Source organism: Trichechus manatus, unplaced genomic scaffold (assembly GCF_000243295.1).
Source record: "Trichechus manatus latirostris isolate Lorelei unplaced genomic scaffold, TriManLat1.0 scaffold00168, whole genome shotgun sequence".
Classification (NCBI taxonomy): Eukaryota; Metazoa; Chordata; class Mammalia; order Sirenia; family Trichechidae; genus Trichechus; species Trichechus manatus.
Window position 1 is genome coordinate 774,776 of NW_004444104.1, and position 16,606 is coordinate 791,381.

The following is a 16,606-nucleotide window of genomic DNA, read 5'->3' on the forward strand; positions in this document are numbered from 1 at the left end:
GTAAGATTCATTTTCTTAAACTGGGCAGTGGTTTCTTGGGTATCTGTTGTAAAATGATTCTTCAGATCGTACATGTATTTTCTAAATAGTCCCTTGTATTTACACGATATTTAATAAAATACTGAATATTGAATAAAAACAACTAAAGTTTTAAATAAGGTATTTAGGAGATATAGAGAAAAGTACCTGTAAGGAAATCTATAAAAATACATGCATAATTTAAGCTGATACTAAGAGAAGTGAAAAATGAGAGCAATTAAAAAAAAAAAAAAAACCTCCATTGTCTCATCTTTCTAACAGACAGGAATGGGTCATTTGCAAGTAAAGAAAGATGGACTTCGCCTAGAAGGGGAATCAGAATTTTTATTCCCATTGTATGCCAAAGAAATACACTCCAGAATGGTAAGTAAGTAGTGAGATATTTAAATAATTTCTGCTTTATGAATAATAATGGTTAAACATAGAAATTTGATAAATTTTTCAGGAGCTATCTTAGAGCATATACATGTGCAAACATTCATGATATAACTTGCATTAAAAGTTTGACTAGGTTGTGTAACTTATCTCTGATATTACATTCTAAAAAAGCTCCATTTTCATGTGCTTCATGTGCTTCAGGTCTGATTTTGGTGTCCTTAGTAATAGGGACCCTCATAAACTAAAGGTTTTAGAAATGAAAACCTTCACTAAAAAATTAGTGCAAAGTAATTTAACTTCACTTATTTTTAAGTATTTAAAATTATCTAAGCTTGGAGAGCAAATAGTTTCATAGTATTATGTTCTGCATGAATTATACTAAGTACAGATTATGATCCAGTAGGATTCTCCATGAGTAGATTAAAAACCACCATTAAATAATTGTGTGCCTTTAAAAGTAAATATGCCTCAATATTATCTTCATTTACTTTCATGAATTTATAAAAAATACAAATATATTCCAGCACAATATTTAGAATATTCTTCTATTTTTCCTTTTGTGATACTATGAATTTTATAGGAAAGATAGTTTTGCTAGATTATTGATAAGTGGTATTATCTAAATAAAATGATAAAATTTCATCCTACCATAATTTACAAGTTGTTTGATGAACTCACTCTTCATTTTTCTTCCATAATTCTGGTTATAAAAAGATATTTCAGTATCTCCTCTCTTCAGAGCTCTGTACCAGTGCCTTAGTTTCCTAGTGCTGCTTTAACAAAAATACCCCAGGTGGGTGGTTTTAAAGAACAGTGTCATGGTTTGAATTATGTCCCCCAAAAAATGTGTGTCAGTTTGGCTGAGCCATGATTCCCAGAATTGTGTGGTTGGCCTCCATTTTGTGATTGTAATTTTATGTTAAAGAGGATTAGGGTGGGATTGTAACACCACCCTTACCCAGGTCACATCTCTGATCCAATGTAAAGGGAGTTTCCCGAGGCTGTGGCCTGCACCACCTTTTATCTCTCAAGGGATAAAAGGAAAGGGAAGCAAGCAGAAAGTTGGGGACCTCATACCATCAAGAAAGCAGTGCTGGGAGCAGAGCGCGTCCTTCGGACTGGGGTCCCTGCACAGAGAAGCTCCTAGTCCTGGGGAACACCAAAGAGAAGAAGGCCAACAGAGAGAAAAAGCCTTCCCCTGGAGCTGATGCCCTGAATTTGGACTTTTAGCCTACTTTGACTGTGAGGAAATAAATTTCTCTTTGTTAAAGCCATCCACTTGTGGTATTTCTGTTGGAGCAGCACTAGGTGACTAAGACAAACAGAAATTTATTTTCTCACAATTCAGGAAGCTAGGCATCTGAATTCAGGGCGTGGTTCTAGGGGAGGGTCTTTCCTTGTCAGTAGTCCAGGGAGGTTCTTGGCATTCCTTGGTGTTCTTGAATCTGTCTTTCCCCTGTGTGTGAGTCTGTGTCTGTGCTGCTCTTTACTTAACTCAGAAGTGATTGGGTTTAGGCTCCACCCTACACAGGCATGGCTTCAACTGACTAATTGATTACACTACATTGCATTATGGAAAGTGATTACATTAAATTGTATTGTATAAGGTTATTACATTAAATTGCACTATACAAGGTTATTACATTACTTTAGCTTGCATGATGAATGGTGATTACATTACATTATATTACATTACATCTATTGGTATGTTGTTGTGTGCCATCAAGTTAATTTCTACTCATAGAGACCCCATGTGACAGAGTAGAACTGCTCCATGGGGTTTTTTTCTAGGCTGTAATCTTTACAGAACCGTATTGCCCGGTCTTTCTTCCATGGAGCAGCTAGGTAGGTTCAGACTGCCAACTTTTAGGTTAGCAGTGAAGTACTTAACACTTGCACCACCAGGGCTCCTTCCACATGTACAGAGGTTAGAATTCCAACACATATTTTGGGAGTTCACAATTCAATCAGTAACAACCAGGAATTATAAAGGAAACAAAAGACCTGCTCCTGAGAAGCATGCAGTCTTGTTAGAGAGATAAAACACACTCCTAAAATAAACATTGGAACAATCACCAAACAGTACTAACAACTGCAAAATGGTACGGCATACAACATACACATAAATACTGACTGCAAAAGAGAAATCTGAGGGAATACAAAGCACAAAGTAGTAATTAGGCACTATTATGTTACTTCTAGGAATATCTTAGTTGGCGTAAAAGTCAGGCACATGACCTGGAACATCATAGGCTGACCTATATATGAGCCTGATTCTGAGAGCTTACTCAGGTAATAGGCTTAATCATAATGGCATTAAAGTGTGTGAAATATCCCTGTCACGTGGCAACATAGGGAAATAACATAAACTTTGGTATGAAGGGAACTCAGACATGAGCTAAGAATTAAAATATTAGAATTTAGCCTCTTTTTTTTTTTCAGAGACATGTTGGCTAATCCCCCATCATATTTTGGAAGAGGTCAGACTGGTAGAATGGCCTGGTGACTGAAATCAGGTGACTCGATCATAGCAACTTTAATATTCTGAAATGAATAGTTATTTTTAGTTAGATCTTATCAGACTTTTTCATCTCCAGTACACTTATTTAAAAATAAAAACAAGGAGCAAAGTATTACAAAATATTTCAGATAATCACATGCAAAATTTTGCAATATTGAGTTAATTGAATATGTCAATCATACATAAAATTACAGTAGCATTTTGAATAATATTATGTGATAACAGAACTGTACTGTATTTTGTAACTAATAGGACCTTCTAATAGGAGTTACTGAACTAAATTATGCTTTGTAATTTCTGTAGGCACTGATATATTACTTATAAATTTTATTTTCAAAGTGGAATCTAGAAAGCAGTTTTCCAGAAAAACAATAACTTACGAGTTTGTAGATTTTTACACATAATTCATTCATCTCTATTGCTGGGCTAAGAGAATTTCTTCATCACAAGTGTAATTCAACATGTCACTCTGGCCTTTAACAGCTAATTTACTTGGTAACCCTTGAAAAGTAAAACATGAGATACAGTCAAGATTGTGATTTCAGTTCATGGTTTAAATCCATCCACTCTACCCATAAACCCAAACACATAGCAGCTATATCTCACAAAATAAAAAGGTTTCATTTAAAAATATATAACCATGATCAAAAATAAAAAGAAACACACTCTGGTAAAGCTTTACATGAAACAATTGTCTTTGAGGTTCACAGCCCTGGCAAGAGGCAGAGGTAGCTTAAATCCAATGTCCTCAGAGTAACAGAGACCAAAATAGCCTCTACATGAATGGATCCACCAACCAGGCCTTGTCAAAGAAGCAGTGATGAGAGGCAAAAACAGCTGCAACTACTGCTCAAGCAGCAGAGATGCCAGGACAGGACCTGAATATCACACTGAGGATAGGAGCCCTGAATCACCATTCTGAGACTGAGAGACCCTGGATATTGACTGAAAACAATAGCAAAGCTTTAGACAGGTTGGGCTAAGTGTAGAAAGAAAAATACAGCCACACAAGGTGAGGTCAAAAACTAAAATTTCAAATCACATGAGGGAAACTTCATCTATCTAAAAAAGATATGAAATATACTTCCAAACAAGAGAATTAACTTCCAACAAAATAAAAATAGTTAAGGAATCTGAAAGTGATTGCAAAGTCACATTTAAGATTTTTTTTAAAAAAAGAAGTCAATTGATGGGATTAACAGCAGACTAGACACAGCAGAAGGAAAGATCAGTGAACTTGAAGACATAGCAGTAGAAACTATCCAAAAGGAAACAGAAAAAAAGGTACTGGAAAAAAATACTGAAGCATCAGTGAGCTGAGAGACAATGTCAATGGGGCTAATATACACGTAATGGAATCTCCAAAGGAGAGGAGACAGAAGTGAGGACAAAAATTATTGGAAAAAAATGTGTGAATTTTTCCAAATGTGATGAAAACTATAAACTCACAGATCAAAGATACTTAATGAACCCAAGAAAAGAAACAAGACTAAAACTGCATCAAGGCACATCATAAGAATATTGCTCAAACGCAGAGATAAAGAGAAAATCTTAAAAGTAGTCAGAGTAAAAGGACACATTACATACAGAGGAACAAAGAAAACGATGACACCAGATTTCTTATCAGAAACAAACAAGCTAGAAGATAACAAAGCAACATTTTTAAAGTACTAAAAGAAAAAAAAAAAAAACTTTCTATACCCAGAAAAAAATATATCTCAAAAACAATGTCAAAATAGTTTTTTCAGACATACAAAAGTAAAAAAAAAATTTTTACTACAAGCAAACCTGCACTGCAAGAAATATTAAAAGATATCCTTTTGGCAAAATAAACATGACACCAGCTGGAAATCTAGATCTACACAAATGAATGAGAAACAATAGAAATGATAAGTATGTGGGTAACTATAAAATATTTTTTATTCAAACTATGTTAGAAGATAATTGACCACTTAAATCAGAAATAATTTCAAAATACAGTGCAATTTATAATAAGGATAAGACTAAAATGCATGATAACAGTGAAACAAAGGACATGAAAAGGGAAATGAAAGTATATTGTTTTAATGGTCTTATACATGAAGTAGCATAATATTTTGAAGGTAGGCCATAATAAGTTAAAGATGTATCTATAAATCCTAAAGCAAACACTGGAAAAAAAGTATAGTTCATAAGCGAATTAAGATTATAAAATAAAATCATAAATAATACTGAATTAATTAAAAAGGAGATGGAAAGGAGGAAGAGGAAATTGAATAAAAGAAAACAAATAACAATTTGGGATATTTAAACCAAGCCATATCAGTATTCACATTAAAAATAAATTCTCTAAGCACCCCAAAGAAAGGCAGATATTGTCAGATTGAATAAAAAAACCAAGATTCAGAGTGCACCAGAACCAAAATGGTAGAGAAAGAAACTCCACGTTTCAATCCTCCTTCAGAAAAAGTAAAAATCAAACAGAGAACAACAGTAATAGCCTTTCTGAACCTATGATGAACAGTTAGGTCACAGGAAGTTCGCAAAGCCTTGCTGAACAGATAGACTCTGGGACTTTTCTTCCCTGATACTGGCTTGAGTACCACCCTCATCCATACTCAGCAGCTGCATTTCCAGTTTGGGATCTCGGTATCTGGTTCTAGAGTGAACAGCATGTACTTTATTAACAAAATGTGATGTCTGCCTGTTCAAACCAGTCAAATGACTACCTAAAGTACTAAAGTAAAGTGCTTGTCTCTGTTTTGTCCTCCTGAAGTTCACTCATAAAAGAGGAGAGGCAGGCATAACCTGAGGCACTGTAAAGTGAACTGAGGAGCCTGTGGCTATGTGGGACAACAGAGGGTGAATAAGGCTCCAGGTCCAAACTCTGGGGAGAGAATTTTCTTGGAAAAATAGGGCATTTAAAGACACCCTAGTGTGTAATTCAGAGATCCACATGTATCCCCAGGCGAAGATACATGCCCAGAAAGACCTGAAGTAATCCTAAAATTTCTCCTTGGGTGGATCTGCCACCTTAGTGTAAAGATGGATAGGGACTGCTTCAGCATAAAGCCATTCTGCAAAGACTGCAAAAGTTGTTTTGCATTATTCTTTTCCAATAGGTTTTCTTTTTTTCCGTTTATATCTTCAACAAAAAGTTTGGAAAGATCACTAAGCTAACAGACTACCACATCCTTCAACAATAGAAAAAGAGAGGAAAGGAGAAAGAAAGAAGAAAACGTAGCAAACCCTGAGGAAGGGGGAGAACCAGAGTTCTATAACTACTTTATTATATTATTATATGATTATTACATATCAGAGTAAAACTTGCAAAAGCCAGAACCTGTGTAAGTTGGAAACCTATCAGAGAATGAAAACTCAAACAGTTTCCACTAAAACAAATGATAGAAAAGTGATAAGACTGCACCCTGTCAAAGATGGAAAACTTAGAAGACTCAGAAAAACAAGGTAGTCCCATCGAGTTCCAACTCTCCCAGGTTTCACTGTATATTATTTAAATGTTCCAATTTCAACAAAAAATTACAAGACATACAAAGAAACAGAGACAGATGGCCCATTCACAGGAACAAACTAAATCAGCGGAAAACATCCTCGATGAAGATCAGACTTTAGACTTACTAAATACAGATTTTAACAACTGTTTTAAATATGCTTAAAGAACTAAATGAAAATATGGACAAAGAATTAAAGTAAATCAAGAAAATAATAAATGAACAAAATAAGAATATAACAAAGAGATAGAAATTATAAAAAGAAACGAGATAGAAAATCTAGAGCTTAAAAGTACATTAACTGAAATTTAAAATTCATTAGAGAGGTTACACAACAGATTTGAGCTGGCAGAAGAAAGAGTCAGTGAACTTGAAGATAGGACTTTTGAAATGGTCCGGTCTGAAAAACAGAAAAAAAAAAAGATGAAAGAAGAACAGACCATAAGAGACTTGTGGGACATCATTAAGTAGATCAGTGTATGCATATGGAAGTCCTAGAAGGAGAGAAGAAAGAAAAAGGGACAGAAAAAATATCTGAAGAAATACTGGCCAAAAAAATTCAGATCTTTTCAAAGAAATAAGTTTTCACATTCATGAAGCTCAACTCCAAGTAGGATAAACCCAAAGAGATAGATCCACACTGAGACACATTATAACCCAACTGTCAAAAATCAAAAATAGAGAATTTTGAAAGCAGCAATACAATAGTGAACTGTCACTTACAAGGGAGCCCCAGTATTATGTCTTAATTTCTCCTCAGAAATCATGAAGACCAGGAGGCATTAAAACAATATATTCAAAGTGTTGGAAGGAAAAAAAAAACCCAAACTGTCATCCAAGAATCCTGTATTCAGCAATACTGCCCTTAAAAATAAGGGTGAAATCTAAATCCCTGATAACAGAAGCTGAGGGAGTTCATTACTACCAGACCAGTGCCAAAAGAAATGTTAAAGTTGGAGTTTGAAAGTTGAAGACACTAGATAGTAACTCAAAGTTGTATGAAGAAATAAAGATCTTCAGTGAAGATAATTTCAAGGGTAAATATAAAGGCTAGTTTTAATGTATTTTTGGTTTGTGATTATATTTGTTATGTTCTATATGATATGGAAACCCTGGTGGTGTAGTGGTTAAGTGCTATGGCTGCTAACCAAAAGGTCAGCCGTTTGAATCCACCAGGCACTCCTTGGAAACTCTATGGGGCAGTTCTACTCCATCTTTTAGGTCGTTATGAGTTGGAATTGACTTGACAGCAACGATATAGCCACCAAGCATCTCTGTTTGTTATACTGTGATAGCTTGCATGTTATTAGAACTCCATCAATTCCTGGAGCCTTGTTTTTCACTAATGCCTCCAGTGCAGCTTGGACTTCTTCCTTCAATACCATCAGTTCTAGATCATATGCTACCTCCTGAAATGGTTGAACATTGACCAGTTCTTTTTGGTACAGTGATTCTCTGTATTCCTTCCATCTTCTTTTGATGCTTCCTATGTTATTCAATATTTTGCCCATAGAATCCTTCAAAATTGCAACTTGAGGCTTGAATTTTTTCTTCAGTTTTTCAGCTTGAGAAATGCTGAGCATGTTCTTGCCTTTGGTTTTCTAACTCCAGATTTTTGCACATTTCCTTATAATATTTTACTTTGTCTTCTCAAGCTGCCTTTGAAATCTTCAGTGCAGCTCTTTTACTTCATCATTTCTTCCATTCACTTTAGCTACTCTGTGTTCAACAGCAAGTTTTCAGAGCCTCTTCTAACATCCATTTTGGTCTTTTCTGTCTTCCTGTCTTTTTAATGACATTTTGCTTTCTACACGTATGAAGTCCTTGATATCTTCCCATAACATGTCTGGTCTTTGGTCATTAGTGTTCAGTGTGTTAAATCTATTCTTGAGATTGTCTCCAAATTCAGGTGGGATATACTCACTGTGTTCTTTTGGCTCTCATGGACTTGTTTTAATTTTCTTCAGCTTCAACTTGAACTTGCATATGAGCAAGTGATGGTCTGTTCTGCAGTTGGACCCTGGCCTTGTTCTGTCAGATGATATTCAGCATTTCCTTCATCTCTTTCCACAAATGTAGTTGGTTTGATTCTTCTGAAAATTATCCAATGAAAGCTTTATGGATCACAAGAAAATATTGTCCAATATAGTATTGGAAGATGAGCCCCTAACTTGAAAGGCACTATATGATATAATATGATATGATACGATATAACATAACATGATATAACATAATATATTATTATTATATCATAGCCTCAACAGTGGACTCAAACATACCAATGATCATGAAGATGGTGCGGAACTGAATAATATTTCATTCTGTGATTCATATTGTTGCCACGAGTCAGAGCTGACTCCACAGTAACTAACAACAGCAACGATATGATATAAAATACTAAATTACAAATAATAATTATAAATGTATGATTAAAAAAAGTTGTCAATGCCTGTAGCTGCTTCGTCTATCTTGTTATGTGAGAAAAATAAATTTTTATTAGTTTAAACAACTGATAGCTGGGTTTTCTATTGTTACCAATGTAAAGCATTCTTAATTGATAAAATATGGGCCAGAAATTGCTCTGCTTCAGTATTAAAAGCAAAATGGTATAAATATTCTCCCTGTTACTTAAAACTCTCTTATCTGCATTTCTGAACACCACCTTACAATAATTAACAAGTACGTTAAAAAAATTATGTTTATTGTGAAGTACAGTGTCATTATTTTTTTCCATTTCCTAGATGAGGAAACTGAGATTTACAGCTTTTGAATGAGTTTTTTAGCTTTCTTAATTAACTAGTGATATCATCCTTATGGAAAATGTTTATGCCATTTACAGAATGACAGCAGAGTATAAATATAACATTTGATTTTTCCACTCATTTCAATTAAATTCTGAATGTACTTATTGGACACCAACTATATACAACCCAACACAATAGCCTTAGGGAGTGGATAAAAGAACCACTGGACATGATGTCTTTTCTTAAGGAGTGCGTGATCTAGATAAGGAGCTATGAGAAAGAGTCATAAAAATACCATTGACAATGTGCATTTGGCAGGTTCCAAATAGAGATCACAACTTCCCTAAGAGTCCTCAGTAATCCCCTATGGCCATCTCATACGTATGCACAAACTGGAACCTAAAATGTGAATGCCAGATGCTTATTTAGTCACTGAAGCAGCATGCAGATGCTAAGAATTGTGTCAAATGGTATATGGAAAAATTATATTTATTGGCATAAAGTTGTTCATAAAATTTCTTTATCAACCTTTGAATGTCTGTGGGATCCATAGTAGTTTCTCTTCTACCAGTTTGAATATTGGTAATTTGTGTCCTCTCTCTTTTTTTTAATGATAATTCTGGTTAGAAATTTATCAATTTTAGTGATCTTTTAAAAGAATCAGCTTTTAGTTTCATTGGTTTTGTCTGTTGTTTTTATGTTTTCTGTTTTGTTGATTTTTGCTCTTTATTATTTCTTCTCTTATTTTTGGTTTAGTTTGTTCTTTTCCTAGTTTGTCAAGGAGGAAACTGAGGACATTGATTTGAGACTCTTCTCCTTTTGTAATATAGACATTTAATCTTGTAAATGTCCCTTTAAGCACTGCTTTAACTACATCCCACAGAGTTGGATAATTTCCCTTTTGAATTTTTCTTTTACCCATGGTAAATTTAGAAACGTGTTATTAGTTGCCAAATATTTGGGAATTATGCAGATTTCTTTGTGTCATTATTCTTGAATTAAGACAATTAGAAAACATACTTTGGTCAGATAACATACTCTGTATGATTTGGATCCTTTTAAATTTATTGAGATTTGTTTAATGGCCAAGAATATGATCTATTTTGGGAAACATTCTATATTCACTTGGAAAGAATTTGTATTCCACTGTTGTTGGGTGGAGAGTTCTATAAATGGTAACTTTGATCAAGTTGATTGTCAGTGTTTTTCAAGTCTTCTATATCCTAGTTTATTTTCTCTCTACTTGTTCAATCAATTATTGAAAGAAGGATGTTGAAATCTCTTAACTATAATTGTGGATAGTTCTGTTTTTCCTTGCAATTCTACCAGTTTTTGCTTACTGTATTTTGAAGCTTTCATTTAGGTATATAAATACTTAGCTACATAAATGTTGATGAATTTACTGCTGTTATCATCTGAATTGCCCGTCTTTAAATCTAAAATTTTTATCTCTTTATTCTGAAATCTACTCTATCTGATATTAATATAGCCACTCCAACTTTCTTTCAATTAGTATTAATATAGCATATTCTTTTCCCATCATTTTTAAACCTATTTATGTCTTTTTAATTAAGGTGGGCTTCTTGTAGGTGACATACACTTGAAACTTGCTTCCCATCCCATTCTCTCCTTTTCCCAACCCTAATAACTACTAATCTTCTTTTGTTTTGATGGGATTGACTTATTCTAGATATTTCATATAAGCGGGATCACACAATATTTGTCCTTTTATCTCTAGCTAATTTCACTTAGCGTAATGTTTTCAGGGTTCTCCCATGTGGTGGTATATATCAGAACCTCATTTCTCTTTGTAGCTCCATTGTGTGTATATACCACACTTTGTTTATCCATTCATCTGTTGATTGGGTTATTTCCACCTTTTGGATATTGTGAATAATGCTGCAGTGAACACTGGTGTACATGTGTCTGTTTGAGCTGCTCCTTTCAGTACTTGTGGGTACAAAATCCAGTGGAATTTCTGGGTCATATGGTAATTCTATGTTTAACTTTTTGAGGAACCACCTAACTGTTTTCCACAGTGGCTGCACTATTTTACATTCCCATCAGCAATGTATGAGTATTCTGATATCTCAAAATCTTCTCCAGCACTTCTTTTCTATTGTTTTAAATAATAGCCAACTAATGAGTGTAAAGTGGTATTTTATTGTGGTTTTTATCTATATTTCCCTAATGACTGTTGAGGTTGATAAGCATTTAGTATTCCCAACCCCTACAGTGGAGACTCGGTAGTGCAGTGGTTAAGAGCTCAGCTGCTAACCAAAAAGACCACCGCTCCTTGGAAACCCTATGTGGCAGTTCTACTGTATCCTATAGGGTGCTATGAGTTGGAATTGACTTGACAGCAATGGGTTTAGTTTTTGGTTTGGAACCCCTACAGTGGAAAGCAGAAAAAGATTTTGGGAGTGGCTGTTGGGTCAGATAACCAGCTATGAATCCCAGAACTATCTTACTTAGTGTAGGCATGGGAGTGGAACTCAAAGCTCTAACCTGAATCCTATCCTTCAATAAAATGGTAGGAAAGAGCATGGAAGTTGGCATCTAAAGACTGTTCCAGTCATAGAACTGTCACTAGCTTATGACTTTGGACTAGCTGCAATTTCATCTCTCTGAATTCAATTTCCTAATCTAAATATTAGGCATCATGGTACCTACTTCATAGCATGGAGAATAAAATCAGAAGATAGATGCTAAAATTATTGATAAACTGTTTACTCTTATTTCTTATAATCATGCTAGTTATTTTCTGACAATGTAAAAAAAAACAAAAAATTAAGATCACATCATTGGATAAAAATGTAAGATGCTGATAGATCCATCTGCTTTCACAAAGCAAGTTAGAGGCTTTCTGATGTGTTAGGTAGAGTTCCAATGGGCTCTAGAAAGTTATTTTCTTCTGAAAAAGCACATTATTCCCTACAACTTTGGAAAATATTTGGTTTCCTCTGAATGAACTATAAACTTTCCTCTGAATGAACTATAAACTTACCAGAATCCAACAGCAAAACGGTACTGAATTCTTTTTGAAGAATATTGTTTATATAAAAGCAATAAAACTTCTACAAAACAAAACCACCCATTCAGGACTATGATAACTCAGAAGGCATTTACATGCTTGTAAAGTCACTTTATCTTTCAACAGTAATTTCCAAAAAGATAGGCATTAGAACATGGCACTACAGACAGAAGCACCACACCATCCCTCCACAAAAACTAAGTAAAACAGAGACAAACATCAATCCTGGAACCCTAAGCATCATATGAAGAGATAAAGAACTCAACCAAGCATCGAATGGAATAAGAAACTGACAGAGAACAGAGAGCAAAGAGAGTTACAAGCAGAGGTCCCGTATCAGCTAATGCAGCAGGGATCCACCATCTTGGACTCCTGTCAGAGATTGGTGGACAGGGAGTATGGGAAAGCAGCTTCACGAAGCTCCCAGCAGGAGACAGAGCACCCAGTAACCAGCAAGACATGCTTTCCTACCCCACACCCTGCCTCCCCCTGCTTGGCCTGGCTGGCTGATTCTCTGCTTCCTAGCAGGTCAATTTGCGGCTTCCCGGAGGGCCAATCTGCTGCTTCCCAATGGGCCGAGACCATGACATGGAAGGAACCAGTTCCGTGCTGTGCAGATTTGCACCACCCACACTGGCCAGCTTCTTCACTGCCATTTCTTTGTTGCTGGTGTGACTTTTTTCAGCCTCCTTTGGTTTCTTCCCTGCCTCTCCACCTCCTCCACCTCCTTTCTCTTGAAAACCTGACTCATTGTTCCATCTTTGCTTCTTCTTGACAGGCTGTGAAGCGCTGCTCAGATGGAGAACTGCTCCCCTGGTCCGAGCTGCCACACTGGTGGCATCCCTGGGTGTTTTTTTTTTTTTTTTTTCTTTTTTTGTTTGTTTGTTTTCTCTTTCTATTTTCATTTTTCTTCTTTTTCGTTTCTCGGTTTCTTGTCTGTTTCTACTAACCTTCTTTTCCTGTCTCCTGAATAACTGGCACAGTGTATTATCTCCACCTCTTCTAGCCTGGCTGTACTGAGTAGCTTGGGAGCTGCTTCCCTGGTCTGTGCCAGCCACACTGGTGGTATCCCTGGGGGCATTTTAAAAAATTTTTCTTTATTCTGTTTTTTTCTTTTTCCCTTTTGTTTTTCTTCATTTCTCAGTTTCTTGTCTCTCCACTCCAATGGAAATCTCCCTCAGCACTTTCTTTTGACTTCTGTTTCCCACTCCTCTCTCTCTCTTCTTTCTCATACTCAACCTAGCTTCACACATCACAACCTCCCCCTCCCTCTCCCTCCTGCCTATTTGCACCATATGCTGAACATTGCACTCCCGAAAAGCAAAGGCATGGCCTACCGGAACCTGCTGTGCACTGAACCCTGGCTCACATTATTAGCCCCAGTAGGTGCTACAAACAACCCATCCCAGCAACTCCCATTCAGCTGGACCAGCCCTTCTACACCATAGCTGAGCAACCGGCCCTGCCCATTAGACGAAGAGGTGAAAAATATTGTGTCCACAAAAGAGCAAGAATGCACAGCTCACCTGCTCAGACTTAACCAAATAAAATAAAAAGCAGAACAAAACAAACAAATCTAGAATCAATAAAAGAATAAAATAACTACTGAATGTCCCGTAGACAGCAGACAATATCAAAACATATAACAAATAAAATAGGATGGTTCCAGTAGGCGTCCAAAATAAAACACCAGATGACTTTCCAATAGAAGAAAAGGCACTAGAACTACCTGATAGGGAATTCAAATCTCTGATATTCAGAGCTATCCAAGAGTTGAAGCAAAAAGCAGACAAAAATGAGGAAAAAATAGACAAATTCATGGAACAGGCAAACCAAAAAATGGACAAATTCAGGAAAACAATACAGGAACAAAATACCAGAATAAATTCACTACTAGAAATCATACAAAAACAACAATTAGAAATCCAAAAGATAAACAACAAGATTTCAGAAATGGACAGCATAATAGAAGGGCTGAGGAGTAGGTTTGAAAACAATGGAAGACAGGGTCAGCAAAACTGAAGACAAATACTTGGATACAACTCTGAGGAAAAATCAGAAAAAAGGATAAAGAAAAAAATGAAGAAACATTGAGAATTATTGGGGATACAATCAAAAGCAAAAATTTGCAAGTGATCAGAGTTCCAGAACAGGGGGAGAAAACGGAAAAACAGAGAGGAACACTGAAGAATTACTGACAAAAAACTTCCCTGTTATCATGGAAGATGAAAAGCTAACTATCCAAGAAGCTCAATGAACCCCATATAGGGTAGACCTCAAAAGAAAATCACCAAGTCATATCATAATCACACTTGTTAAAACCAAACACAAAGAAAAAGTCCTGAGAGCAGCTCAAGAAAAATGATAAGTCACATACAGAGGGGATACAATAAGACTAAGCTCTGATTGCTCGGTAGAACTGTTCCGGCAAAAAGGCAATGGAATGACATACATAAAACCTTGAAAGAAAAAAATTGGCAACCAAGAATAATATATCCTCCAAAACTCTTGTTCAAATATGATAGTAAAATTAGGACATTTCCAGATAAACAGAAATTAAGGGAATATGTAAAAACGTAACCAAACTTACAAGAATTATTAAAGGGAGTCCTTCGATTTGAGAACAAACAACATCACACAACAGCCAGAATCTAGGATGACAGATCGCACCAGCCAGATACCAACATAGGAAATGAACTCTCAAGGACTATTCTAAACCAAAATATTTACAACAGGGAACCAGAGAGGTTAATCTGCAAATGACAACAATGTCAGAACAATAAAAGAGGGAATAAACTGTGTAGGTACAGAACTTTCTAATGGAGAGGAAGGCAAGATGATACTAAGGAATAATAGACTGGTTCAAAGCTAGGAAGATAAGAGTAAAATTCAGAGTAACCACAAAGGAAGTTAACAAAACTCCTCATCAAAATAAAGAAGAAAAAGTCTCAGTAAAAACAAAATCTACAAAAACAAAAAGAAATGAAAAAAATCCACAAACAAAAATAATTCAGCACAGGAAAGTAAGAGGAACAAAGAAATCATCAGTACCACAGAAAAAAAGCATTACAAAATGACAGTAGTAAACTCACACCTACCAATAATTACACTGAACATAAATGGCCTAAATGCCCTCGTAAAGAGACATAGAGTGACAGAATGGATAAAAAGACTGGATCCATCAATATGCTGTCTATAAGAGACATACCTTAGAAACAAAGACATAAATTTATTAAAAATCAAAGGATGGAAAAAATATATCAAGCAAAAACCTATCAAAAAAAAGTAGCAGTGGCAATACTAATCTCAGGTAAAAGACTTTAAAACAAAATCCACCATGAAAGACAAAGAAGGGTACTATATCATGATTAAAGGGACAATCCATCATGAAGACATAACCATAATAAATATCTACACACCCAATGACAGGGCTCCAAAATACATAAAACAAACTTTAACTGCAGTGACAAGAGAAATTGACAGTTCCACAATTATAGTAGGAGACTTCAACACATCACTCTCGGTAAAGGACAGAACATCTAGAAAGAAACTCAGCAAAAATACAGAAGAGCTAAAGGCCACAGTCAGCCAACTAGAACTCATAGACATATGTAGAACACTCCACGCAACAGCTGCAAAGTACACATTCTTTTCCAATGCTCATTGAACGTTCTCCAGAATAGACCACATCTTAGGCCACAAAGCAACCCTCAACAAAATCCAAAACACTGAGATAATACAAAGTATCTACTCTGATCACAATGCCATCGAAGTAGAAATTAACAACAGGAAGAGCAAGGAAAAAAATCAATTACATTGAAACTAGATAACACCATGCTAAAAAACCACTGGGTAATAGAAGAAATCAAAGATGGAATAAAAAACCCCTAGAATCAAATGAGAATGAAAACACATCATACCAAAACCTTTGGGGCATGGCAAAGGCAGAGCTCAGAGGTCAATTTATAGCAGTAGATGCACACATCAAGAAGGAAGAAAGGGACAAAATTAAAATATTAGATACACAATTTGAAGAAATAGAAAGAGAAGAACAATAGAAGCCCACAACCACCAGAAGAAAGGAAATAATAAATATTAGAGCAGAAAAAAATGAAATAGAGAATAGAAAAGTGATAGAATCAACAAAACCAAAAGTTGGTTCTTTGAAAGGATTAACAAAATCGACAAACCACTAGCCAAACTGACAAAAGAAAAACAGGAGAGGATGCAAATAACCCAAATAAGAAAAGAAATAGGGAACATTACACAGACCCAACTGAAATAAAAAGGATCATAACAGAGTAGTATGAAAAACTATACTCCAACAAATTTGAAAACCTAGAGGAAATGGATAAATTTCTAGAAACACACTACCTACCCAAACTACCACAAAGTGATG

General features: G+C 35.5%; 1 protein-coding gene across 1 annotated transcript in view; it reads left to right on the forward strand.

The window, feature by feature from the left end:
* SGCG (sarcoglycan gamma) overlaps nucleotides 1–16,606 on the forward strand; it is a 134,746-nt gene that overhangs the window by 45,738 nt on the left and 72,402 nt on the right. Inside the window, exon 2 of the mRNA XM_004386558.1 lies at nucleotides 301–402. Within this exon, the coding sequence (XP_004386615.1) occupies nucleotides 301–402 (102 nt within the window). The remainder of the gene's footprint in view (nucleotides 1–300; nucleotides 403–16,606) is intronic.